The sequence below is a fragment of the Crocodylus porosus genome, unplaced genomic scaffold (genome assembly GCF_001723895.1).
Source record: "Crocodylus porosus isolate Cpor-Errol unplaced genomic scaffold, CroPor_comp1, whole genome shotgun sequence".
NCBI classification, from domain to species: Eukaryota; Metazoa; Chordata; order Crocodylia; family Crocodylidae; genus Crocodylus; species Crocodylus porosus.
In genome coordinates, this window is record NW_017728934.1 from 3175481 (window position 1) to 3201056 (window position 25576).

The window sequence follows — 25576 nt, forward strand, 5'->3', positions numbered from 1 at the left end:
CCCCCCGCCACTTCCCCCATTATAAATGGCAAGATCTTTAAAATGTTAAAGGAAGGAAGTTGCTACAAGCCAAGGCTGTCCTATGCGGGGGTTGGACTCTGATCTATTGAGGTCGCTTCTGACCCGAACATCTATGAACCTGGCACTGTGGGCTGCCTGGGCCAAAATGCAGCCCATGAGCTGTGCCCAGTCACTGTTCCTGCCATTGCTACTGCTGCTACAGCAGCTGGGGTCTCCAGGCCCCACTCTCTTCTGGCTTCTGGTTCCTTTCTGGGAGTGGGGCAGTGCAGTGGGATGGGGTCCAAAAGGTAAGTTGGTCTACACCCTGTATACATCTCCAGGTAAATAAAGTCAGAATTGCAATGATCAGAAGAAAACCTAGAACTCTTCAGCTAAAGGAAAATGTGGACAAGGGAGGTTATGTTAACTATGCAGTCAAAGGCCTTTGCTGCATGCATTACTTGGCAAGAAAACATCCTAGACTGGAAAACATTAGGTGCCTATTGACTTTGGCTCAAGTGCAGGCATTGTACAAAGTAAGCTAGTATCTTAAGTGAAACTAGCAACTGATAGCTGCTTAATCACCTGATACAGAATAATTTTCATGACTCACTTTGTGCCAGAGGAGGAAGTAGGCTAGAGCCCACAGCAAGCTGCCAGAAACCGTACTGCTCTTTGCAGGTAATGGCAATTTAAAATATTGTTCTAAGATCCTGTTTGTACCATAGCGGGGAAATGCTGTGCATCTGAATCAGTGGTATGGACCATATAATGAATATGCCTCATTTTATATATGGTAACAAGCATCTGCCACAGATGACTGGGCTGTTTTTAAGATGATTCAAATTATGACAGCTGCAATAGTGTCAATTTTGGTATTGTATACACTAGATAATCATTTACAACATAGGCATTTCCCTACTCCCCTTATTGCAATGCAAATCCTTGGAAAAACCTACAGAGTCTTATACCTTCAGGTTATTACATGAAAGGGGGGTGAAAGCATGCATTTTTAATAGACCACTAATGGAAAGTATTACATAGTTCTCCCCCCCATACACATGCACAATTATATATATTATTACATGTTTATTTCAGTTCAAAAGGTCTAACTGATTGATTGGTTCCTGATGTATGTTCAGAACAGTATAACAGGAACCAATCATATACATTAGACTTATGACTATATAATTCAGCAAAAAATAAAGGCATGGCAGACCTGGTATTTTTCTTAAAAGTATGGAGGATTCCCAGCTTTGCCTGCAGTTTTCCCTCCGACCCCCTTGCTGATCAGCCAGACTGGAACGGGGAATTAGTGTAAGCCCCCAAGACCTTGTGTAGCAGGCATGCTGATGGTCTTTGTAATAATAATAATAAACTCTGGATCCCAGCTTCTTCGCTTTTCCATAATCAATTGCCATAGGCCAGTTTCACAATTACTTGCCCCAGTTTCTTCACAGCCTCTAATTCTGTCATCTATTGTCCTCCCTCACTCTACATGTTATTTCCATTCTGGAGCAGCAGAAGCCTGGGGCTTGAACTGAGGTCTTTTAGTCTCATGGGCACAGGTTTCCATAGCTGCTCCAGCATGTGACTGGCTGGATGTTAGACCCAGCCTGGCCTGGCCTTCCCATGAGGTTCCCAGTGAGGGAACATGTGACCCAAGAGAATAAATGGAAGCCATAAGCCCTTGATGGAAGGGCTATAAAAATCCTCCTCTAGCCCTGGATCCTTGTTCTTGCAATAGTGCTTGTAGTCCTGCTGTTTGGGAGTGTCTTGCCTTGGACAAGACTGAGTTCTGCCTGCTCAATATGATTTTTGGACCAACTGTGTTCTGCTCAATAGATATGATTTGCAGCTGATTTGCCCTGAAACACTAATTATATCATAAAAGAAAACTAAACCAAACAGTTGTTCCCTTTCTGCTTACTCCGTCTCCTGATTCCTGTGCTGGCCTCAACCATGGATCTGACTCAATCCCCAGTGTGAAACCTCAGACCTGAACTGATGCCTGTACTGTGACTCTTGGCTTTGGCTTCTGGACTCCTGGTATTGTTGACCCTCAGCTCCTTTACCCTGACCCCCGTCATACTGAGTGCTAGCTCACTTGTTTCATGTAACTACTAAGGATCCATGATCAGTATATCACTTTTAAGTGTGCAGTGCATAAACCCAAGAGCACTAATATGCTCTCCATGTTGTTTCCCCCCATGGTTCTGCCAAATCAAAATGTTTCCTTTGGGGCAAGATCACACATTCCCCTTCCCTGTGGTATCTCTCAGCCAAGTTTGTTTTCTATCTCCAGTTATAATCAGCAATTTTTTTCTTAGTATGATAGGAGCATATCTTTTCATTCTGCTTGGTCAGGAATGGATGACTTGGTCTTGCCCAGTTTTCCAGGAAAAAAAACTCCTAGGCAGGGGGTCGGATTCAATGATCTGTTGAGGTCCCTTCCAACCCATCTATGAAATTTATGAAAACATCTATGGTAGACTGGCATCAAGCCCAGAAAACTCCAGTTTAAAGGTACCCATTTACAAACTTATAACCATTTTATGTGGGGATGTACAGTGCAAATTATTTGGCAACCTTAACTAAAAAAGGAAGCAAAGGGACAGGCATCATAAAATAGAGAGGTGATGACCAGGCAGCCTAGTATACGGGGACGGGTATTTGAGTCAACTACAAAACTGACCTCCTGATTCTTGGAGTGATTCATATGTGTCCCTTGGACTTTCTTAGGGGCAGACCTGGCACAGAAAAATATAACCCAGGTGAAACCAACTTCCTCTAATATAAAATGCTGAATTCACTTACTCCTACCAAGACTTCTTCAGTTTTTTTAGTCCTGAGATGATGTTGCCACGATGGTCCAGGAAATATGTGAGAAGAGTGAGAGAAGAATTCCTCTGGGTGATTTCTTTTCTTGGGGGTGATATCTAACCAATGGCATGGTTGAGATAAAAATAGGCAAGCTTTTGGGTATCACAGCACCCTTTCTCAGGCCTCAGAGAAAGAAGCAGACACATCAGAGCTAAGTAGCAGATAGCACAAAAAGTGATGTGGATAAAAACAGGCAGGAGAGATACAGTAGAAACCTGGTAATGGAAGAACAGGATTGTTCAGGAGGTCCCTTATCGCTTCTGAAGTGCACAGATTAGGGAGTATCAAGTAGATTGTAATGGACTATGAAGTCATTGTGTTAAATTCTTGCTGCTTAATGTCCAAGAGGCTAATTCATTTCTTTTCCCGTATATATCTTATAAAATTGTTTGGTAGATTGCCTTTGAGCATAAGAACTGTGAGATCAGACAGGGCGTGATTTTTCTTTTTCTTTGTAAAGTGTTCTCCTACCTGTGTCCTGGTGTCTCTATCCTTTATCCTTTTTCTGTTGTTATTCACTCTGGCATGTAGTTTTTTGTCTGGTCTCACCTTGAGGGCACTGGATAAGGTATACGATGTTTTGGGATAAACATTTATATGATCCATGGCCTCTAATGGTTCAGTTGTGGGGCATGTTTTCTGTAGCAGTACAGATGTGTTGACAGGTCTTGCATGTATTGTTAAGGCAGGTCTGGATCCCATTAGGTGCCTGTTGATCAGTAGGGAGTTTACTTTTGATCATTAGCTGAGCAAGGTTAGAGGGTTAGGAATCTTTTTTTTCCCCTCGAGATCTGGTCCTTTTTCAAGTATAAGTTGTAGTTTGATCCTTTTTGTTGGTTCCAGTATGGGATGGTAGATGACAATCAAGGATGTACGGTTAGTGGGGGGCTTTCTTTGGTATTGTAGTAGGTTGCTGCGGGGTATTGGGGTGGCTCTTTCAAAGTTACAGTCTATTTCTCTGCTGGAGTATCCTTGCTGGGTAGAGGCAATTTTCATTTTGGCAAGATGGGTGTCACGCGTATTCTCCTCCAGAGCAGATGTGGTGGCTATGGATCACTGTGGATCTAGAGCCAGGTTCTCAGAAGCCCATGGTTTTTCTGTATACAATGGTTTCCGGTAGATAGCAGTTTGTAGGATGCCCTCCCAGATATAGATTGTGATATCTAGAAAGTTGATGCTAGTGTAGGAGTAATCCAGAGAGAATCTGATGGATGGGCGGTAGTTGTTATTAAACCTGTGGTGAAAGTCCAGGTGTTCAGCCCAGATAATGAAAAAATAATCTATATAGCGTGAGTATAAGGCAGGATTGGTGGTGCAATTTTCCAGAAATTTCTCTTCTAGGTGGTTCATGAAGAAGTTGGCATACTGCGGAGAGCTGTCTTTATGACCATAGCTGTACCCATGGTTTGGAGGAAGTGTCGGCTGTTGAACTGTGGGTGAGGATGAAATGGATAATTTGTGCGGTGTGTTGTGGTTGCAAATCTGAGTGTAGTCTGTTTTCCTGTAGATACTTCAGGCTTGCACTTGGAATGGGATATTAGCTAATGACATTCATGGTTGCAATGTGAGACCTTTGCGGGAAGCGGTGCATGTTCTGGATCTTGTTGAGAGTCTGTTGCGTCGTGCAAGAAACTTGCTAACTTCAGAGCCATTAGCCAGCTTCTCTGAGAATGTATGGAGGTTAGCTAAGGTCCTGGATAATTGCAAAGGGCAAATACAGAGCCCATCTTTAATAAAGGGAAGAAGGAGGATCCAGGGAATTGGAGACCAGTCAGCCTGACCTCAATACTTGGCAAGATGAGTCCAACTATTATTCTTCAGAAAGATTTCTAACACCTTTAAAAACTCTTTATATCTATTTTGTTCCTTTTTTCAGAGATCTTTGGCAGGCAGAAGATATCATGTTATGCAATACAATCAACAGTCACTTGTAAAAAACACTTTTTACTCAGTCATGCTGAGAGCACTGGCTGTTGTGGCTTTTCAGTTATTTCAAAGTCTACTTTGAGGAATTTGCCTTTGGGTGAGCAACATGTCAGTGAGTAACACACGTGCTACCATAGACTTTTAGGCAGGAGTTGCTTAGAAGCAGCTCAAGACCTAACTTTGTACAGTTTTACAGTCATCTTCAAAGGTACGCTGCATGTAGAATCACTGTCAAGTTGACATTTAAATAACCAAGATGCTTTGGCAATGCTGAATTGTTAGGTGTGCAACAGACTTGTCTTTGCTTTTCACAGCTCTGCTGGAATAAGAGAGAGATATTCAGGGTATGGACAAATGTAGATTTCTATCATCTTCAAAAGGGCAAGGGGTGCTGCTCTGGAGGATGCAGCCGCTATTATGCTGTAATAACCATTTGCAGGATCATGTAGCAATTCAAGCAACTCAGAGTTAGACTCACTTAGGACTGTGCAGACATAATCTCTCTCCCTCCCACCTTGTGAAGTCACCACTAATATGTTTGTCCATTGGGAGAAGTGTCACTGCTAACTCTAAGTGCTGCAGTCATTAGCTTCTGCTATATTCAGTGGAGCCACTTGGCCAGCCCAACTTTATGTGCCTAGTCTTGCAATCACTTTATAGATTAGACATGAGGCCCCTCAGTTTTCACAGAAAGTGATGTTACTGACAGTCACTGCTGATGTGATTACATTCTGGGAAACCTTCATATGGGAGTGTTTTATCACAGAAGCTGCATCACTGAAATGACTTGCATTTCTTGTATGTACAGACATGAGTTATAGGGCAGAGATTTAGGAGAATCAAGCCCCTGAGCATCACCACTTGACTGGCGAAGGTTACTATAGTGTATCTAAATGAGCAATCACAGATGTCATGGAGGCATCCTGGGAAAGCTAAAGAATCAACCAAGCTCCTACATGTGCACTTACTCATTTAGGGTTAAAGTGGCTTAAGATAACTATAAGTGCAGAGCAGCACAAAGACATTTTGCAGCTGAATGAATGCATCTACATGGGGGTTTAACACATTTTAACGTGTGCACATTGACTCCATGCCCTTAATTGACTGCTTATTGACATGTTGTAAGAGTTCGTGATTTTACTGATCACTGTGCACTACATGGCACATTGCAGAATAAATAAAAGACATTTAATATTTTAAAGTTTCAACATGGCAAGTGCTGGCTGTAATGCTGATGTCTTCCATCTTGTAAAGTCATTTATAACAGGTACCAGACACAGATATGAACTAGGTATATCTCAGACTCTTCAGAAAAGCCATATTTGTGAAAAAGCGGTTTGAAATCCCTTTGAGCTCAGTGCATTTTGAGGCACCGATTTTTATTTAGTTTAATAATATATTGAGTTCAAACCTGTTAAAATCACCTTCCCCTCTGGTTGATTTGATCGTATCTCTCCTGCTTTGAAGCCCTCCCTGTCTGCTATTGCATCAGATTTAAATTACTGGCCCTGACTTTCAGGCTCCATATAAATCTACCCAACCATTTATTTATCCCATGTTGGGATTCATGTGATCCCCTGCCCCCATTCTCTACCCACACTGCATCCTTTGTCCACAGTATCTGTTCACTCTGTGACTTCATTCATGTAGCCCTTCTGTATTACCCAGCCTGCCTAAACTCCTCTGCAAGGCCTCTTCCCTCTTCACTTAAATCCCTTTGAAAAACCCATTTGTGCCAAGCTGCCAATAATGGATGTTACTGATTTCTAAACAAAAAAATCCTTTTTCTCCTGGACCTCTGCTGATTTGTCTGTCCAGCCTTAGACTGGGAGTTTGAGGCAGGAACTGTTTCTCTTTGTAAATTCTGAAAGTATCCAGTAAATGCCGGGAGCTCCCAAAAACCAGTAAAATTGGAGAAAATATTTTGCATAGTCACACTTCTACTCAAGACCGTTGGTGGCAGTTTGCCCAACTGAAAACGTGACAATAATGGAGCAGTAACATGCCACTTAAAATGAAGATCTGACATTGATTCCATTGTTGATTTTTTTTTTAAAGAAAACTTACATTGTTTAAAACACTCTCACTGAAGCTTGAACTTCTGGATAAGTTCCAAGGGAATCTTGTAATTGGTGTACATTATCAATTAAAAACAGATTGCCTTAAAAAAAAACGTAACTTGGGGAAAAGTCACAATGTTTCAAATATACAGACTGAATAATACCAGAAGCCTGTACCTAAGCGAGAGTTCGGAGGTCTCCTTAGAGGTATGCAATTATTTTACACTGATATAAATTTACCAATAAAATTATTAGCATTACATTTCATAACTGGAGAGAGGTAGTCATCCATATGAGTCAAAAGTCAGGTAGAAGGCAGGGTAGAGATGCACCTTATAGATACACTGAATCAGAGACACAAGCTTTTGTGAGGAAAAGCTCACTTGCTCAGATGATAAATGAATCTCAACTGCATTTCATTCCACCTATGTTGCTCCTTAGGCACTTACGTACTTTTAGGATCTGAGACTAGGGCTAAATTCACAAGGGGGTCTAGCCATTACCAAGCTGAACCTTGCCATCTCCTGGACTCCAAAGCATCAGGTGCCTAAGAACAAGTTTCACAGAAGCCAGCGCACTGTACAGGGAACTCCCAAAGCCAGCCAGTAGGAAAGTCAAAGGGTGATTAGGCACCTACCTCTCTTTGGGATTCTTAGCCAGGGATCCCCTCCTGGACTTAAGCCTGATCAGATCTTTCTCAGGAAAACTGAGGAGTGGGAGATTGCTCCACTCTGTTAAGATCACTAAACACTCACCAGGGATGCAAATGTTTTTAAATATCTACTCTGTCTAGTCAGGGAGATTTGAACCCACAATTCTCAAGCATTAGAAGTGCCCTGACCACCACACAACAAAGTAAATCTCTCCCTACTGCTGTTCCTGTGAATATTTTATTTTGTGTATACAAAATAGGACAGCTTTAACTATAGGGACTGAGTTACTGGGTATGGAAAGGCTTAACAATTAAAATAATTTCAAAGACCCAGATGTACAAATGTTCAAGCCCTCTGAAACGTACTAAAAGTGGCGGAAACACTCCAAAATAGTGTTACCTTATTAAAGGGGGGTGCTGCTTTGGCACATTATGCTCTTGGTTATGTTTCCATAGGTGGGGGAGAGAATGGACAGCTACTCTGCTATCCCCATTGAGCCCTTCCTGTCTCTTGTGCAAGTAGCTGGCAGAGCTGGTGCCATGAACAGTCCTGTAAGGCAAGGCTTCCTGACCATCCAGGACCCAAATGATCTGGTTCAAGGGGAAGCTTTCTGATCCAACTACTCAGTGGCCTCCTGTCTGGATCAACTGGGTCAAGAGCTCTGGCCTGGTGATGAGTGACGGGAGGGCTTACTCCTGCCTGCGCTCCAAGCCATCTAGAGGAGAGCACGGGCCTGCTGCCGTCTTTGGGGGGTCTACCTGTCCTCAGCCACCCCTGCCTGCTTGAAAACTGGGACTGACTTGAAGCCAGAGATGAGGTTCATCCACTGTTTCTCCCTCTCAGGTCATCAGCCAGCTTGTCCTGTCTATATTCTGGCGCTGGTTCAACACCCTGCCCATGCCCCTGCACCTCCTGGCTAGCCAGTAGTACTAAGCTATCATTTTCTCTAGCCAGGATGGCAGCAGATCTCTACAGGTGTCCTGTGCCTCCCTTTGCTCAAGGGAAGGCAGGGCGTGGAGTGGTTTTCATCCACAGCCAGGTCCACACCTTCTGCCTCAGGCCTTGCAGCAGCAGCTTTAGTGTTTTATAGCCATTTGGCATGGTGCCTGGAGGGGCACACCTTCCTCTGCCACCTCCAAGGGCTCTGATATGACACGCAGCTCTTTTGCCTGAGAGATCTCCCTAAGTGAGACCTTGGAAGCTACTGGATTTCTAGCATGACCTCCTTGGGACTTGGAGGCTGGTCTACCCATCCAAATTTGCAGATGCAGTCACGCAGGGGACAGTCCTTCTAGATGAGCCCCTGTTGAAAAATCTGCAGCTGGTGTTACCGGTGATGGAAGTACCCTGGGAGCACTGGAAGACGGTTCTGGCCAACATCACTTGTATCTGAGACCTTCTGGACTTCTTCAGGCAAGACTGAGTAGAACCCCCTGTGCTGACCTAGCATATGAAGCTGCCCATACCACATGCTCCCTGTCACATGCCTAGCTTGAGGGTGCCAGGCTACAGCTCTGCTACCACCTCTTCAAGAATTGATTTGAGGTCCTGGCTGCTCTTTCCCCCCATATCTTTTAGTTTATACATGCGTCATATATAGCCCCACTAAGTTCCAAGACATTCTGGTCAATCCCCTCTTGGCCACGTCCAGACTTTCCATCTAGCAGACCAGGAAGGTGGTGTGGTGGGGTGCTCTTCTGTTCCCCTGTCCTTCTGCATATTTGAGGCAGAGTTTCACTGGGTGGCACACTTTTGATTCCTTGGGTTATTTAAGACTATTTCTCCTGAGTGGCTCTTTGGTGAGACCTAGTCTCCATCCTTCCTTGTACAAAGGGAGATACTCCTCCCTTTTATTGTCGAAGCCAGTTCCTCAAACTCCACAATGCTTGTTGTGTGATTCCAAGATGCCAGTCAATGTTGGGTACTCAGTTTTTCATCTACAGTTCATTCTAGATCAGGGCTGTCTAACTTCTGAGTGGCCAGGGACCACATGCTCCACAGCTGCGTGCCACATAGGCCACACATTACGGCATGGTGCAGGCAACCCGTTGCACTGCGTGCCCCCCACCCAGCTGCATCATGCCCGTGCTCCAATACTGTGTAGTGTCCCCAAGTCCTCTTACTCCTCTGGCTGCAGGTTCCCTCAGCCACTCTATGCTCCACCAACTGTGCCCTGCTCCCAGTGGCTGGGCAAGACGCAGAAGCTGGAGGAGGCAGGGGAAGTCCAGAGACTTTAGCAGCAGCAGTTGGAGGAGGGGATTGGGGGGGTGGGGTCCACATGTGTCCCATGGGGTGCTAGTTGAACAGCTCTGATTAGAGGGTGTTTTATTCTACCAACTACCTCTTCTTGCAGTCATCAATCTAATACTGACGCTGGAAGAATAGGCAGACTCCAGTAAGTGAGCTGTGTTGTCAGTGCTTTCTCTTGGGGCTCCAAGAGCCACTATGATAACATTAGACCTAATTTTGCTGATCCTAAGAGAGGTCACAGCTAGACAAGTCAGACAGGAGGATCCATATAATAGCCTTAGTTCTACCAGCTTCAGCTAAACCCCAAACACCACCTGGAATATAAGACCTATTTTCCTACTGTCACTGCCTCCTTCCTGTCTCCGCCCCCTCCCCCTCCCACACACTTCACGTCTTATATTTCTTCTTTTTGTCTGGTATGATAAGAGTCTGGTTTAACCAAACAAGATAACTACATTTTGCAACAGTGCTGGGAAACTGTGACGAGATAGAAAGTTAAAGCAATTATCTTAAACAGGTCAGCATTAATACCAGTTTTGCTAGTTCTTGGAATGGCTGACGGAGATTGTTTATAAGGCCTATTTCCCCTGCTGTGAATTTGCAAGTAATTCAGCCAGAGAAACAGAAGCTGCCTTCTCTATACACATCTTTTTGTGTTTGTTTTCAAGGCAACAAGATTGGATTTCAACAAGCGCTCCATCTCAGCTAATTTCTTAATTTTTGCCCAACAAGAGCGATCGTTTCCTCTCCAATACAGTCTGAAAGACTGTCAAACAGAGCATTTTCCTGATACTGCAGTCACAAAAAGTAATTCTAAAGGCATTTTCCTCAAACTTAACTAACCACTGAGTTTCCCCTATAAGGACCAAGTATTTTCCACGCTTGTCTTTCCCATTGTTGCAACCTAGATGCAAACCAGAACTTTTGGGAGCTAGCCTACAAAACCAGGACAAACTGCTGGCAACCACAGTGTCTATGAACTTCACTTTTAGCCAGGGCGCTATGAGTTTACATGTTGGTCTCAGCTGATTTCAAACCAGTAATACCCTACAAACACATGCTTTATAATCAAGGTCATAGTAGTGCAAAAAATTGTGCCGGCTAATTCATCTTTTTCTTGATGAGAAGAGAGACTGATACTGTTGCCAGCATCCTTGCACAGGACATGAGCCAGCAAATTTCAAAAGGTTTAAAACTAATTTCTAACCTAGATGATAAAATGCTGAGTGCTATGCAAGCCTATACAGGCTGCTGGTTTGCCCAAGAGAACTTGTTTGGTTTGATATGATACGCATCTGGTATTTCTAAAGCTGTTTATTCTCAGGAAGCCACTTCCCTAAAGAGTCCCAGAAACGTTAATATGTTTTCCTTCCCCCTAATCTGTGATTCTCTGAACCTGGAAAGAGACATATTAGGTCTAATTCTTTGATAGTCTAATGAATGCACTGACTTTGGTGCAATTTGACCTGCTTGTAAGAACTGAGAATCTGGCCATTAGATTCCACATGCAGGTGGTGAACCCTTCTGCTCCTTCCGTTCAAAAGGGACCTGTGAATCCCAAGGTTTACTGGCTTTGGCCTGAATTTGACTCTCATGATAAGGTCAGCTGCAGCTCACTTCTTGGTGATTCTGGAACCAAATCTAATATTACACTGTTAGCATTTTAATTTCAAGGCATACTAACTGCTGAACAGCTGAAATAAAAATATTCAGCTTTTTAGTGCCCAAAGTGCAGGCAGTTTGGATCTGCCTTGGGCACAGGGAGCTGGCTTAGCTTTCTATAGGACACCTAAACCTGACCTTTCCAATGTTCTTTTTATTTGTCACCAGATAAATGAAACAGAGCTCACTGGAGTTAAGAAGATGCCTGAAAGGCAGGGTCTACCTGAAGCTCTGTTTTGTGTTACACAGCTAAGCTTGGTAAGGCTTTGGCTATTGCATTGGAAGAGGCCCTAGATCTCACCAAGCAACAATGGAAGCATTCACAAGAGAGAATTAAGCAGCAAAAGCTGCAGCTAAAATGGCAGCTGAAGTATTATGCTCCACATTGGGCACTGTCTGATTGAAATTGCTGCCAATAGGCCAGGAAAGGTGGGAACCACTACTTGTTGCAATGCTTATATTTATAGGTTGTGCTTTTGTTACCACCATCAAGTATAAATTTACATTTTCGCTGAAATAAAAGTTGAGAGTCTGATGTAATCACACAGCTCCAGGAACTAAAGGGCTTGATACTGGTCTTCTAGCCAGTCTGAGAATTATTCCAACATCACTTGTATTTATATATATGAACGGCAAATTGAGAATCATTTGAAGGAACTATAGATCAAAAGCACTGTGACCCCTTAGTGAGACAAACAATCTTTTAATTATTAGAACTGTCAGGGGTAGGGTTGGGGCTTTTTTTGAGAAGGGGGTTTGGCCAGTCTGAGATCTTCTGGGAAAGACGTGAGCAGTTATTTTTGGCTTCTTGGAGGAGCTGGACTCCATAAGTTTGTGAAAATGTAAAAATGGGTGGTCCACCTGAAGGAAAATAGGAAGAATGCACAGGGGAACAGAACAGCCACTTTGGCATAACTCCTATCCTCCAGAGTACTCTGTCCCCAATTACTCACCCTGCAAGGCACTGGCCCTTTGCACCACTCCATCTCCATGCTGGCCTCCCTTTATTCTCCTATACCAGGGGACGCTCATTCTTGAGCATCCCATCTCAGTCTCACATTTGTTTCCTCATCTCATTTTAGACCTTTGCAGTGTTTGTTTTTAGTTCTTTCTTCTCATAGCTTCTGCAGTAAGTCACCTGAATTTCTTTACCAGATATCCTGTAGACAAGGCTTTTTGGTACTGGACTGAAAACAAAAATATTCGCAATCATAAAGCAAGACTGAGCAAAGCTGTATTCAGCCTTGAGGTAGAGAGCCAGAGACCAGTCCTATTTTAGGACTATGAGAGCTGTTGCAGCAAAAAGGCAAATGGCTGGGCATTAAGACCCACTAACACATGTTACCAGGATGACTCTGCATCTCCCCATATTAAAAATGAAAGATGCCAGTCAGTAACCTACGGAAAAGTAGAGTTTAGAGTATTTTGCCTTACCGGGGCCTTAGACACTTGAGTTGCTAGTTCTCAGAAAGGGTGAATGGTGGGCCCACATTTTAGGTCATGCGATCTGGGAAGAGCTCTGCACTGAGGGCTTTCCCAGATGCAAATTGAAGGGGTTGAGAAAAAAAAGGGGGCAGGCTGTGTTTTTATATAGGCACCTGATTTCTGACTGTGATTTATTTCTACTTCTATGCAAGGAAACAAGTCTCTACATTGTTCAAATAAACCCATTTCCAAATCACTGATTTTTACAAGCTCCCAAATCAGTTATTGCTCAGCAGATGGAATGACAGGACTTTTCCTCAGAGCTTACAGAGATTAAAAGGCCCTTCAGCTGACTGTCCTCTCTCAGGAGCGCTGGGTGACTAAGCCTTATTATTTCAAAGCTTCTTCTAAATCCAGATCAGGACATGCAGTCTCTTAGAATAAAAGATAATCCCTGTTGGGACAGAGTTATGAGACAAGCCCAGAACCTCATGCACCCAGCTGCACATGCAATTACTAACAGTAGTGCATAGTGCATGCACCATAAGCATAAGAAACTGCCACACCAGAGTTACATTACCTGATTTTTGGTGTACAGTGTTCAGAATTGCTTGTTGTATAGTGTGACTGAACCAGCTCCAATGTCTACATTTTTTACATGGCCTAAAGCCTGGTAGATCTGTTGGTGTTTGGCAGTGTCCTTGCATTTCTTGGAAGTCTCTTTCCTTTCTTGCTGTGGAAATTGGTAGCAAGTGTGGAGAAAACAGAATATGTACCTCTAGGATCCTTTGTACAATTCTCATCTGTGCTGAGCCTGTTCTTCTTTGAGCTAGTCCTGAATGCATACACCAGGGACATACAGAAGGATGCCTCCTGGTGAATGATGTTCACTGATGATGGAGTCCTGATCAAAGAAAGCAGAGAACATGTAGAGAAGGATCTGCGCAGATGGAGGCATCTTCTGGAAATGCATGGTCTGCACATCAGCAGGGAAAATGGTCTGCTGATGTGCAAGTCATGCACATTTTCAGGTGACAGTACCAGGCATACTTCTGTGTCACTGAACAACATGGTACATACCACCAGTGTACATGTACCCCTGGGATCTACTGTGCAAGAAGATGGGGGAGAGAAATGAAAAAATCAGGAACAGAATATAAAGCATGAACAAAATGGAGGGAAATGGCTTGTAACAGGAAATGCTGATTTATCTGAAGGGAAAAATCTACAATTGCATCTGTATGGAGCAGAGTACTGGGTCATGAAGAAACGGCAGGTGTCCTGGGAGGCCAGAATGGCGAGGGTGGATTTGTGCAGTCCCTGAAAAAAGGCCCCACAACAGACAAAAATGAGAACTACCTCAACAGTAAGTGAGAGCAGACTGAGATTGTTTGGGCACATTGACTAAAGGTGAAAGTATAGGGGAACACGTGTGGAAAATTCAGGCTATGATAGCCTATATGCAGGAGAAAGACCCAAGAAGATATGGCATGAGTGAATTAAAAAAAAAAAAAATTAAAAAAATTGAGAACATGCAGTGTTTCAGAAGAGATGGTAATGAACAGCAGCTTGTGGAAAATGAGGACTCAAAACACAGACCCCACCAAGGGGGGAGTACACTATGATGATTGCCAATAAAGCATGTTAAATAAATTAAGAGCTAGATAAATGACTCATCTCTAAAAACTAAAGTAGTAGTTGTCAATCACTGAATGCAAGTTTCTGCTCAGGGTTTTACAGGAATTAATATTAGTCTGGCAGTTTTCTACATGTTCACAAGTGATCCAGAAGTAAACAAAATGACTGCTGGTAACATCTGCAGGTTACACAAACCGGGGTGGAAAGGGAGCGACTTGGATTCCTTTAGAGTTTCAGCCTGCTCAAACAAAGATGTGTTTTCATGCACAATTATACATCTCTGAACAAGGAGTTCAGGCTGGACTCAGTGGGAGAAAGCAATCTGGAAAGTAGCAACTGAAAAAGAAAAGGACCGTGCCCCAGGCTCGAGTCAGGCTCTCCCCAGTCCTTGCCCATCTGATCGAGCAGAAAAATTCCTTCCCCGGCCCAAATGCCGCGATCAAAATGATGCTGCACAGAGGGTGAGACCTTGTAGCCCAGAGGTCAGCAGCATTTTGCAGGGGAGGAGGGAAGGGGGATTAATGGAGTTGAGCTCCCAGTGCAAGCTGCTTCTGACATGCTGCCGGAGGCCGTCATCGCTCCTCTCACAAGGCCGCTTTCCCCCCTGCCTCGCTCCACAGCCCAGATAAAATGGCTCTATAGACCACACATTACCGTCTCCTCTCCCCCACATACATCTTCACCCACGGCTTATCTTGCAGGCACCCCAGCCCAGCCTCTGGCTTCTTTCCTAGTCACTTCATCCAGGAAGAGCACACGCCAGCCGCAGCCTGGCAAAGGGCTTTTAAACCCAAAAGCTTGCTTTTTTCCAACAATGTAAGTCAGTCTAATAAAAGAGATCCAATTCACCCGAAGAACCTTGTCTGCCCATTTCCTTAGACTGACATGGCTACAACCTACACCCCTTTCTAGTGCACTCCTGGCAATGGAAGGAAAAAAACCCACCCCGTTTTATCTGGGACCAGTCTCCTCATGCTTCAGAGGAAGGGGAGCAGCTAATACTAGCTTCAGAAGAAAGCTCTGCAATCCCCAGCAGCATGCAGGAGGGGAAGCAGCTCCTCCCGGCCCCCAACAAAGGCAGAGGGGGCGCGAGGGGTGCTGCAGCCCCGGGACGGTGCGAGGCAAAGGCTCCCCTCGCGCACGGGGCCAGCCGGGGGCCGCGAGGCGCCTCCAGCCGAACACGTGCGCTACGTGCGGCGCCTGCAGCTCCCCTGGGTCCTAGCGGCGAAGCGGCTCCCGCGCCTGCGCGCTGCAAGCCGGGCCTCCGAGCAGCTACCCCCAACCCACCGATGCCGGCCTGGAGACACAAAGGGGGGCGGGGGGGCGCGGACGTGGCGCCTCTTCATTGGCCGCGGTGCGGCCTCCCTCCGGAAGGGGGGCGGGGCCGGCGCCCCCCCGGTGCGGGGCAGACAATGGGGCGGCCGCGCGGAGCGGGCCCCGCTGACGCGCCCCGGCCTCGACCTATCGCCGCCCACACTGAGGCTCTTTAAAAAAACGAGCGCCGACCCTGGGTTGTGTCAGCTGGAGGATCCCTCCGCGCATGTAAACACAGCTCATGGCGCGGGGGCGCCGTGGCCCAGCCCCGCGCACGTGCCTGGGGGGATCGCGGCCGGCTAGAAAGCCACCAAAAAAGGGAAACAAAGCACCGAGCAAAGCCGGGGAGGTCCAGCTAGACGGCTGTGGCGTCGGGGGAAGCATTTCTTCCCCGCCCCCGTGTCAGGCCCAGGCAGGGCCAGCATCAGAGAGACCCCTGGATGGGGCTGCAGGCCCTGAGGGGAGCTAGGGGCCACGGGGACCTGGACACGCTGGAAAAGGGTGGAAAAGTCATGAGAAGGGAGTGCCCAGTGGGTTTAGGACAGGACCGCTGTGATCCCGCGGGTTATACCGCGCCCAAGGCTGGACACGGGCAAGAGTGCGCTCCGGTTTGTGACGTGAAAAAAGTGGGCAGCACACGGCAAACCGAGGGAGGCGATTCTCCAGCTGTGTTCAACCCTCCCCTGGTCTTGTGTCCAGTGACGGGCCTCTGGAGAGGTGGCCAAATTAGAGAGGGCTCAGCTGGTGACAAAACCGGCAGCCGGCATCTTTGCGCGCCTCGGTACCGATTTGCCTGCGCTCGGCCATTCGCAATGTCACCGGCAGCTCTCGTTGTCCCGGGTGACGGGAGCAGCACGGATGCCTGCACGGCTTCAATTGTTCCCGGCCGCGTGCTCTCTCCTTCAGCAAATGCTGCCGCATTGAGTTTCTCTCCGGTGTGGTGGCTCCATGAGGATGTCTATAACATAATCATGGCTTGTATAGATGCACAAGTATATAACAACAAGGGTCCCACTTGCAAGCCCCCGTTCTGTACCTGCCTGAAAAATGGATCGTTTTGGAGGAGCTGTTGGCGACGCGTAGGGGGCACCCCTGGGAATGCCAGCCACGGAACTGAGAGTGCCAGAGGAAGTACACTCTTGGTTTCATCACTGGTGATTCTGGGCTCTGCCATCGGCCTCTGGGGGACCCACGTGGTCGGCGAGCTGGTGCCCCTCCAGGCTTGGGAGGCACCAGTCACCCATGGGTGGAGCTAAACTCTGTCCCCAGTCCAGTCGTGTTAAAAGCCCCTCCAAATGATGTCATAAAAGTCCGCGCTGGCCTTCACGGAGGTACGTGGTAGCCGTGTTGGTCTGAGACGGAAAGAAATGCACAAATCTAGAACTCTTTTTGTTGCAAAAAGGATACCTTGTATTTAGACCAACTGAGAAATCGGCAAAAAATATATACATCTTTTTCCGCAAGCTGTTGGGCTCACATGCCCTTCATCAGGCTCAGGGAAAGTCCAAGATGGTTAAAAGTCCCTGTAGACAGGAAATTGTTAATTTTTTTTTATTTGTGTGCAAGGCCAAATTAGCCCAAACTAATTCCAAATTCCAGAGTCCAGAACCAGACGTGGCCCTACAACCAGCAAACATCCTCCACCCCCACCAGGGGCTTCGGATGTTTCCAAATCCTTTGGTGGGTATCCTACATGCAAGCCCAAGCCTGGAGGTGTGGGGTTCGGATGCCCCTGAGTTTGCTTGCCCTCAGCCCTACGGGCCTCGGAGCAAGCAAGGGGGGAGACTCCCGTTTCCATAAAGTGGGTTTAAAGCCGCTGCACCTCAGTGGGCACCGAACCAGGCCGGAAGAGCCGTTCTCCTGCAGGGTGGTTCAGGAAAACTGCCTTCTTGGACATAGATACACGGTGTTTCCCTTGCCAAGTTAAGAAGCCGTTATGCTTGATCTGAGCCCGCAAGAAGCCGAGATTTCTACACTTGATCCCAGCCTTCAAGAGGCCTAGCTTGAATTTTATTAGTCAATGTTAAGAGTCATGAACCAAAAAGATGGCAAAGCCGGAAGGGAAACGGAGCGCCTGAGCCAGGGGCTAACAAGAGGGATGGGGGTGAGGACAGGGCCACAACGAGGTTACAGAAAATACAATGTTGGCCAGCTAACGGGAGGAGCGGGGCTTTCACTTGATCCGAGGGAGGAATCAAACTTCATTTTGGCACAGAGGACACATCGGCCATCGCGCTTATCTGAGCCCGTCCCTCCAAGCCTGATGTGGGGGACTTTCTGGGACAAGCGTTGGCTGGTAAGGACCACTTTGTGTGGGGGAAACAGGAGCTGCAGGTGGCGTCTTTTATCAGAGCAGCTAGGGACTGATCTGCTTCAGGTGGGCAGGAGCCCCCCGTGGCGTCAGGTAACAACTCCCGCCGCGGCGCACCGGCCGGTTGCGCGCGGCTGCGCGCCCTGCGGAGGGGCCGGGCCGGGCCGGGCCGGGGGTGGGTCCGGGACTCTTTTCTCTCCCCTTCCGGCGGAGGCGCACGTCTGGTTGGGAGGCTCGCGCGGCGGCGGCTGCTGCTGCTGCTGCGGGGGATTGTTTGGAGCGGCGGCGGAGCGGGACCGGGACCGGGACGGGGACGGGGACCGGGCTCCGGCCCAGGCCCGGGAGCGATACAGCCGGCCCGGCCTGGCCATGGCGGAGTTCTTGCCGCCGCCCGAGTGCCCCGTGTTCGAGCCCAGCTGGGAGGAGTTCGCCGACCCCTTCGCCTTCATCCACAAGATCCGGCCCATCGCCGAGCAGACGGGCATCTGCAAGGTGCGGCCGCCGCCGGTGAGTGCTCCGCCGCCAGCCGCCCTTTGTGTGTGGGGCGGGCCGCCCCCCAGCCGGCCGGGCCCCTCGTGGCGGGGAGAGCCTGCCCCGCACAAGTAACTTACCAGCCTCGAAGCGGTGCCCCCCTCCCCGGGGAGGTCTCTTTTCTCTACTCTTTTTTAAAATTTTTATTTATTTTATTTTTAATGTGCCAGCGCCTCGGCGAAGTTCCCTGGGGCGGCTGCTGCTCCGGGGGGAGCAGCCACGACGGGGGGAGACCTAGAGGAGGCAGCTGCTGGGTGTTGCCCTCCATGTTGGCATTGTGGCGAGCTGGGGTTGTACATGGCTCCCTTTGCCTGCTGCTGCTGCTGCTGCTCCTTGCCCCCCTGCCCAGCCTCGAGGCTTGGCTTTAGTTGTGACAGGTAACCTTCCCCTCCACTTGCATCGCCATTGCTTCTCCAGCCCACAGTTTGGAGGGGGGCCTCTTCTCTCTCTCTCTCTGAATCCCAGGCAGATATGGCCACCATTTTAGAAAGCTAGACATACTGGGGGAAAGTATGAAGTCCTCCTCATCACCTCGGGTGGCAAAAGGATTGGGTTGGAAACCCACAGTTTCCTTCTCTCCCTTTATTTCTTTATTATTTTTTGGTGTTACTTAAATAGTTCACCTCTCTTAAGTTTTAATTTGCACAGAAATGTAGTTTCATTCTGTTTTAATGAAGGCACTGTAAGGAGACCTGTTTGGGTCTGGTTCTTGTTGGGACCAAGATCTGTTTAATAACACTCCCTGGGAAGGGTTTTTTTTTTTGTGGGGGGGGGAGAGGGGAGGGTTCATTCCTACTTTCAAGGGTAAGGTAATGCAAAGGAACTTAGGATAGTTACTGTACGGCAGCCAAAATGCTGTCCTGCTAAATAAGAGTGCTTGAAAGATTTACATCTGGTCCAGTAAGAAGTGAGGTTTACCAAATGCTTGTGCATGTATTTTTGGTTAAGTGTAAGTTCTGAAACCAAAGTGCATGAATCGGACGCATTTTGGTTGGACTTGATTACATTTAAAATTCTTGTGTAACTAGGGGAAAAAAACCCTTCAGTAACTTGCTTCTTGCCAACAGGATTGAAATAAAATAAAGTTACTTCATGATACAGTCTGAGATCAGAAATACATTTATAATTGGGTTGAGCAGGGTCATCTTCCTATAGGTAATTCCATCTTCTGGAAGAGATGTAATATGCAATTGAGAATGTGTGTCCTCATTAACTTTACATTTACTGAAACGGGGCTCAGTCTTGAACCTCTATAATCTCTTATATGAAAATCAGTTCTTTGGCCAACTGACTTTTTTTTTTCTTCAAACTATGAGCAGAATTCACTTTCTACATAGCTTTTTTGGTGTTTTAGGTTTTAAATCTAAATGTATCCTATTTGCAAGTTGGCATAGAAAAGAAACCTAATAATAAAAGATGTTTTATAAGCTATGCTTCTTAATGGAGAAGTTGGAGATGGAGGGACCTTTAGGTCTTCAAATAACTAGTGTCAACATTTCTTTGTTCCTTTACCAAAGGAAGAACATGGTTTCAAATGTCTTGTTCTCCAACTACCCCCCCACCAAAAAAAAAAAAAAAGCCAAAAAGAGACTTACCAGCAAGCAAAGAAAATACCAGGAAGCCCTGCAGCACATGGAGTGAGAGGGACCTTTAGGTCTTCAAATAACTAGTGTCAACATTTCTTTGTTCCTTTACCAAAGGAAGAACATGGTTTCAAATGTCTTGTTCTCCAACTACCCCCCCACCAAAAAAAAAAAAAAAAGCCAGCATCCAGCCAATACTGGCCATATTGCTATAGTTATATGTTTCACTGGCTTTCTAATGTAGAGCCAGACTGGATACAGTGGAAGCTGCTGGATACTGAACATGTTTGTGCTTGACTGGAAGATGAGCACTCATGAAATCTGGCCCCTAGCTCTTGCTTATGCTAGAGCCAGTCATAGCACCAGTGTAAGCACAACTTCAGTTTCTCATTGGCCCTCCTGAAACCATATCTCTGATGAGATCTTGAAATTGTGTTTTGGGAGCTTACAGATTATGGGGGAAGAGGTCAAACTCCTGTGAAGTCCATGGAACTGACATTTTCCTAGCCCTTCTTAACAGCATGAATGTGCTAGTCTTCCTCCTTACTGGAAAGATGCTGAATTTTTGAAAAGTGGGCTCTTCCACATTTACACAAAAATGTTAGGGTCATGCTTTCTACCTCAGGTAAGGGAGCATTAGAGTTTTATTTAAAATCAAGATAGATGTTGCGTCATGTGATGCAACAAGGGCTAACATGAAGACCTTACTGTGAAGGTGATACAGTATGCCCAGCGTACCATATTCTGGTTAGGTTCCTGAAATCTCCAGCTAGGCACATGGCTCTGAAGTCCCTACATGCACACTCTTTGCAAGTTCTACCTCACTGGGTCATTCTGAGACAAGTTGGTGGCATTAACTTAAACTTCAAGTTGACTGACTTTACTGTGCTATGTTTTTGGATTATTGTCAGCAGATGGACTAGTACTTTTGCATTTGAACCACAACTACTGGATGGTGGAACCCAAGGTCTGGGATAACACACAGTATCCGGGTCAGGGAGGAGACTTGCTCATGAACTAATTCTGGTTTCGCATGCAGTCCCACAAGGATGACAGCTGGTTATGCTATAGAAAAAGTAGCTCTGGTTGCTGTCCACCAGTGATGGTTATCAGTTACTTGCCTGCTGGTTTGAAGTAGAAAAAAGAAATCTATGGTGGATTAAAGTTTGGAGGGCAGTGTCTGATGTATTGCAGGGGTGTGATCAAGATAACCCAGCGTACCAGAGATTGGTAATGGGTTTAAGCAGCTGAAGGGCCATTAGATCTCAAACTTGCCTTATGTCGCCATCCTTACACATGCATGTGTATAGCAACAAAAAGAATTACTAACCAATCCCTGTGCTAGAAACTCCCCAAACTGGTTTTGTAAGAGTGGTTAAAGGGAAATGCATTCCCAGTTCCATTGTTGATTTTCTTGTTTTAACTGCAGTTCTCTGGCTGTAATAACTGTAGGCCAAAAATGGCAAGTGTGGCTATGTTTTCCTGGTGCATTTTGTATGAAGTGGGAAGGCGAAGGTGAAGTTACTTGTGAATGTTGGCATGTGGAGCCTGAAAGTGGTATGGCTGCCTATGTGCTCAGCTGGGGTAGGGATTTTAAATGAGTCTATGTAGCACAGCCAATAGTTGATAGACTGCTCCAATGAATGCTCTCTCCATGGACTTCAAACCAAAGTGGAAAACTGAATACAAAAGAAAGGATTGAATGCATTGTATTTGTCTTGTGCTGTGTTGCAGCTTTGAGTTTTTCATGCATTGAAAACATACTTTATTTATCATGCATTTTTGTGGTGAGTAAATTTGAGGAGCAAGTTATTGTAAACTTTGGCATTAGCTTAGTGAGTTTGTATTTTGGGTGATTTTAGATTAACTCTGTCTCTCTGAATTGATTGTAATAACACTTTTATAGAAGAATGAAACAGTGATTGCTATGTAAGAAGAGCATCCTGACTGCCTGGAGTAGGCAGAGCCTTTGTTTTCAGGAGGTAGCAAAACTCCTTGCCACTAGTAATAAAAAGTAACATGGAAAAAAAACGGGCAGTATAGGATTTCTTTAAAAAATGTATTGTATTTGGGACTGCATCTTCCTTTGCAGTTTCTTGCAGAAAAATAGGGAGCCTAAAGAAGGTTGTAAGGAGGTGGTAGATAGAGTACAGTGAAGCCAGGGCGTTGGACGGGTTATGCAAGGGCCAGTTTTCCGTGGTCAGTTTTTGGGGCCTTAACAGCTAACGCTTCTGGCTGCAGCTATCCGTCTCTCCTTCTCTAGGCTTGTACTCTTCTTTGTCCTCTTTGAGTTCGTCCTGCCGCTTCTAGAATGTGTGAATCTTTATGTTCTGCCTCTTCATAATGACCCTTTTTTTTCCCTCTTGAAATAAGTTTGTCCTTTCTAGTTCTCTTCCTTGAAAAACTTTCCTCTCCTTGGTCTTCACATTTTGTAAAGCAGTTAACAGTGCAATGTGCAATTAACTTGTGGATCTCAGTGTCACAGGAGGTTGTAGAGGCAGACAGCACAGCCAGGGTCAAAAATGGACTAGACAAATTCATGGACAATAGATCTATTAATAGCTATTAAACAGAACAGTAAGAAATGTTTCCTCTGGCATCTCTAAATCAATGATGGTGGATGTCAGGAAGGGTAACGAATAGGGGATAGTTCATTCTAGATGTACATGGTTCAGTGCTCTCTAAAGCAAAATCCACTCCTGCTGCTGTTGGAGATAGGTTGCAGGGCTTGGTCTGACCCACTATGGTGCTATTTATGTATAGCCAGAGGACTGTATTTGGCCCATTGAGCCAGGGATCTGTTGTAGCATTTTGACTGCTGGGGGAAGTAGTGGTGGCGGTACTGCAGGGGGGCAATAGTGACTGTGGCTCCAGCTACTGCTTTGGTGGCAGTGGCACTGGCCTGTATAGAAATGGCTCGTGCTCAGAACTAAGCTCCATTAAAGTAGCTTCCAACAGCAATAAAGTTGTCAACCTCTGTTGTAAAGCATTGTAGATGGTCCTCATGCTGGAGTCAGCCGTAAAACAAGAAACAACTAATAACCATTGCAGTACCGTATTCATCCCTTGGAATACGAAGTCAAGTTAGTTATTCCATTAAAATTGAGTTCAGACTGGTTAACATCTTATGCAGTCTTATAACCATTTATTCTTTTGACTAGAGACTAGGGATGGTATACTAGAGAGGTGTCATTACTTGGAAAGCCAGCATTAAAACTCAAGAATTTCACAGTTAAGTTTAGAGTTAAAGGAATACAGACGCATTAAAGTTTTGAAGTAGATAGCTGAGGCACATAAAGAACCTTAGCTCTGCTCTGCGGAAGATAAGCATTTTGGCTGTTTATAGATGCACTCTGGGAGTCCGGGGTGGGGTGGGGTGGGGAGGGAAAGAGGGGGGAGCTGCTCTAATTAAAGCTCCCAAGAACATCTCTTGTATCACTGTCCATGTGGTGAAAAATGGTGGTGGAGGCGCTTTAACTAAAGCTTGTCAAATGGGTAAAGTGCCCCCACTGCCATTTTTTCAGTGTGGGGATGCTGATACATGAGACGCTGGAGTCTGCTGGAGCGTGGTAATTACCACGCTCCAGCAGACTCAATTAATCGAGTCTGCTCTGATGTACTGTAACTGCAGCACATTGAAGCAGCTTCTCTGCACAAGTGTAGGAGCTGCTAAAGACTCGGAGATGCAGATTTGTTGCAACCAAGGGTTTTAAACATCTTCTAGGGGAAGGGGGAAGCTCTGAATTGCTGATGTTTTTAGTAAGCCTTGGAGCACTGGGAAAGTTTTAGAGGACTTCTGGTGATATGCTGGTTAGGCAGATTTAACTTCTGAGAGAGAAAAAAAATGAAATGGCTAATATGGAACTCAGTCAGAAGAAACTAGAAGGTGGTACCAAATTTCAGTTAACACAATTATAGAAAAAGGTGGGTTTTTTTGTTTTTTTCCAAATTAATTTTACTGTATTTTGTTAAATTACAAATTTTGTTGATGAAAGTAATCATGTTCCTCTTCCATGTAGGCCAGTAGTGAGATCAGTTTTTGGAATGCATTTATTTTAGGTATTCTAACTTTACAAAGAATATTGATTAAGTGAAAAAGGGGGTAGAACAGAGTTGAAAAAAATATTCCAAGTCTGGGAGGGGAAAAAATTACCTATAGTGCCAAAAAATTTAATGTGCTTATTTTTAATAGTAAAAATAATTAACTATTGGAATATTACCAAAAATTGTGGTTGATCCTCCATGATTGGCAACTATGAAATTAAATTTTACTAGTTTTCTAAAAAACTAAAAAAGTTCCTTGGCTCAAACAGAAACGAGTTGAGGCAGGTTCTGTGACTTATTTTACATGGGAAGTTTGTAGTCACTTATATTTGTCCCTTCTAATCTGTGAAAAGTCAGTGTATTTCTATTATTAAAACAAATACTGAGCAGTGACTGGCTTACCCAACTACTTTTGGAGGAAAAGAATGATAGATATAAAGGACTGATTAGCTTAGTGGAAAAAAGTATAAGGAGTATCAGTGGCTGGAGCTGAGTCTTGACACTTGAATAGAAGTAAGGCACACATTTTGGACAGTAAAGGTAATTAGCCATTGAACCAAATTACCAAGCTTTATAGGTCATATGCTGTTTTCCTAAGAAATGAGGTAAGTAAAATGAGGTACACAAAACTAAGATGTCAGATACTGGAAATCCCTGTTTTAGCTGATCACAAGTTGATTAAAGTGATGGATAGATAACAAGGTAAAATCATACAGGTCAGACTCAATTGTTTACCAATCTCTTCTGGCATTTAAATACCAAGGGAATGTAAAATGGGAGTAGAAAGTTTACTTTGCTGTTGTTCGCAGCACTGGTGAGAGATCTGATCGAGCACCGTGAAGTCCGTAATTCAGAGAGATTGAAAAATTAGAGCATGTTCAAAGAGCCACTCCATTGCTGCCACAGGGGGTCACCACCACTCCTACTGGTTCCCTTTTGGTTAAACTGGTAAGAACAGGAACTATACTTTCTCTCTCTTCAGGTTGCCTGTGCAACGCCAGCTGGTTTAGATCTTGACCTACTTCAACAGCCGACTTGGGGTTTTTCAGCTCTAGTGAATAACACATTTCTGACTGAACCTGCTGTAGGGACTTGTCCTCACAAATATGTTTCTTCTGAGGAGTTAATAAGCCAAAAGGCCCTCCAGGGAGTAACTCCTATTCAGAATCTCTCCTCTTCTTCCTCCTCTCACTCTGTGCACCAAAACTGAGGGCTGCCCAGCTGCAGATCTCTGCGCAGCTCACAGCGAGTGCTGACTTTTTTGTGCCTTTGCATAATTTTGCATTTGTAACATGT

At 45.5% G+C, this 25576-nt stretch overlaps 1 protein-coding gene and 1 long non-coding RNA gene across 3 annotated transcripts in view; one reads left to right on the top strand and one right to left on the bottom strand.

The window, feature by feature from the left end:
• Nucleotides 1–12121: 12121 nt before the first annotated feature.
• LOC109317569 lies at nt 12122–15158 on the bottom strand. Its single transcript, XR_002103072.1, has 4 exons — nt 14693–15158; nt 13636–13968; nt 12388–12965; nt 12122–12295 (listed from the first exon to the last, which is right to left on the bottom strand). It is a non-coding gene; the product is annotated as an uncharacterized LOC109317569 (long non-coding RNA).
• A 3270-nt stretch (nt 15159–18428) lies between these two features.
• Nucleotides 18429–25576, top strand: part of KDM5B (lysine demethylase 5B) — a 71648-nt gene continuing 64500 nt past the window's right edge. For both annotated transcript variants that reach the window (XM_019546308.1, XM_019546309.1), the window contains exon 1: nt 18429–18629. In XM_019546308.1, the coding sequence (XP_019401853.1) occupies nt 18492–18629 (138 nt within the window). In that variant the 5' untranslated portion in view covers nt 18429–18491. The remainder of the gene's footprint in view (nt 18630–25576) is intronic.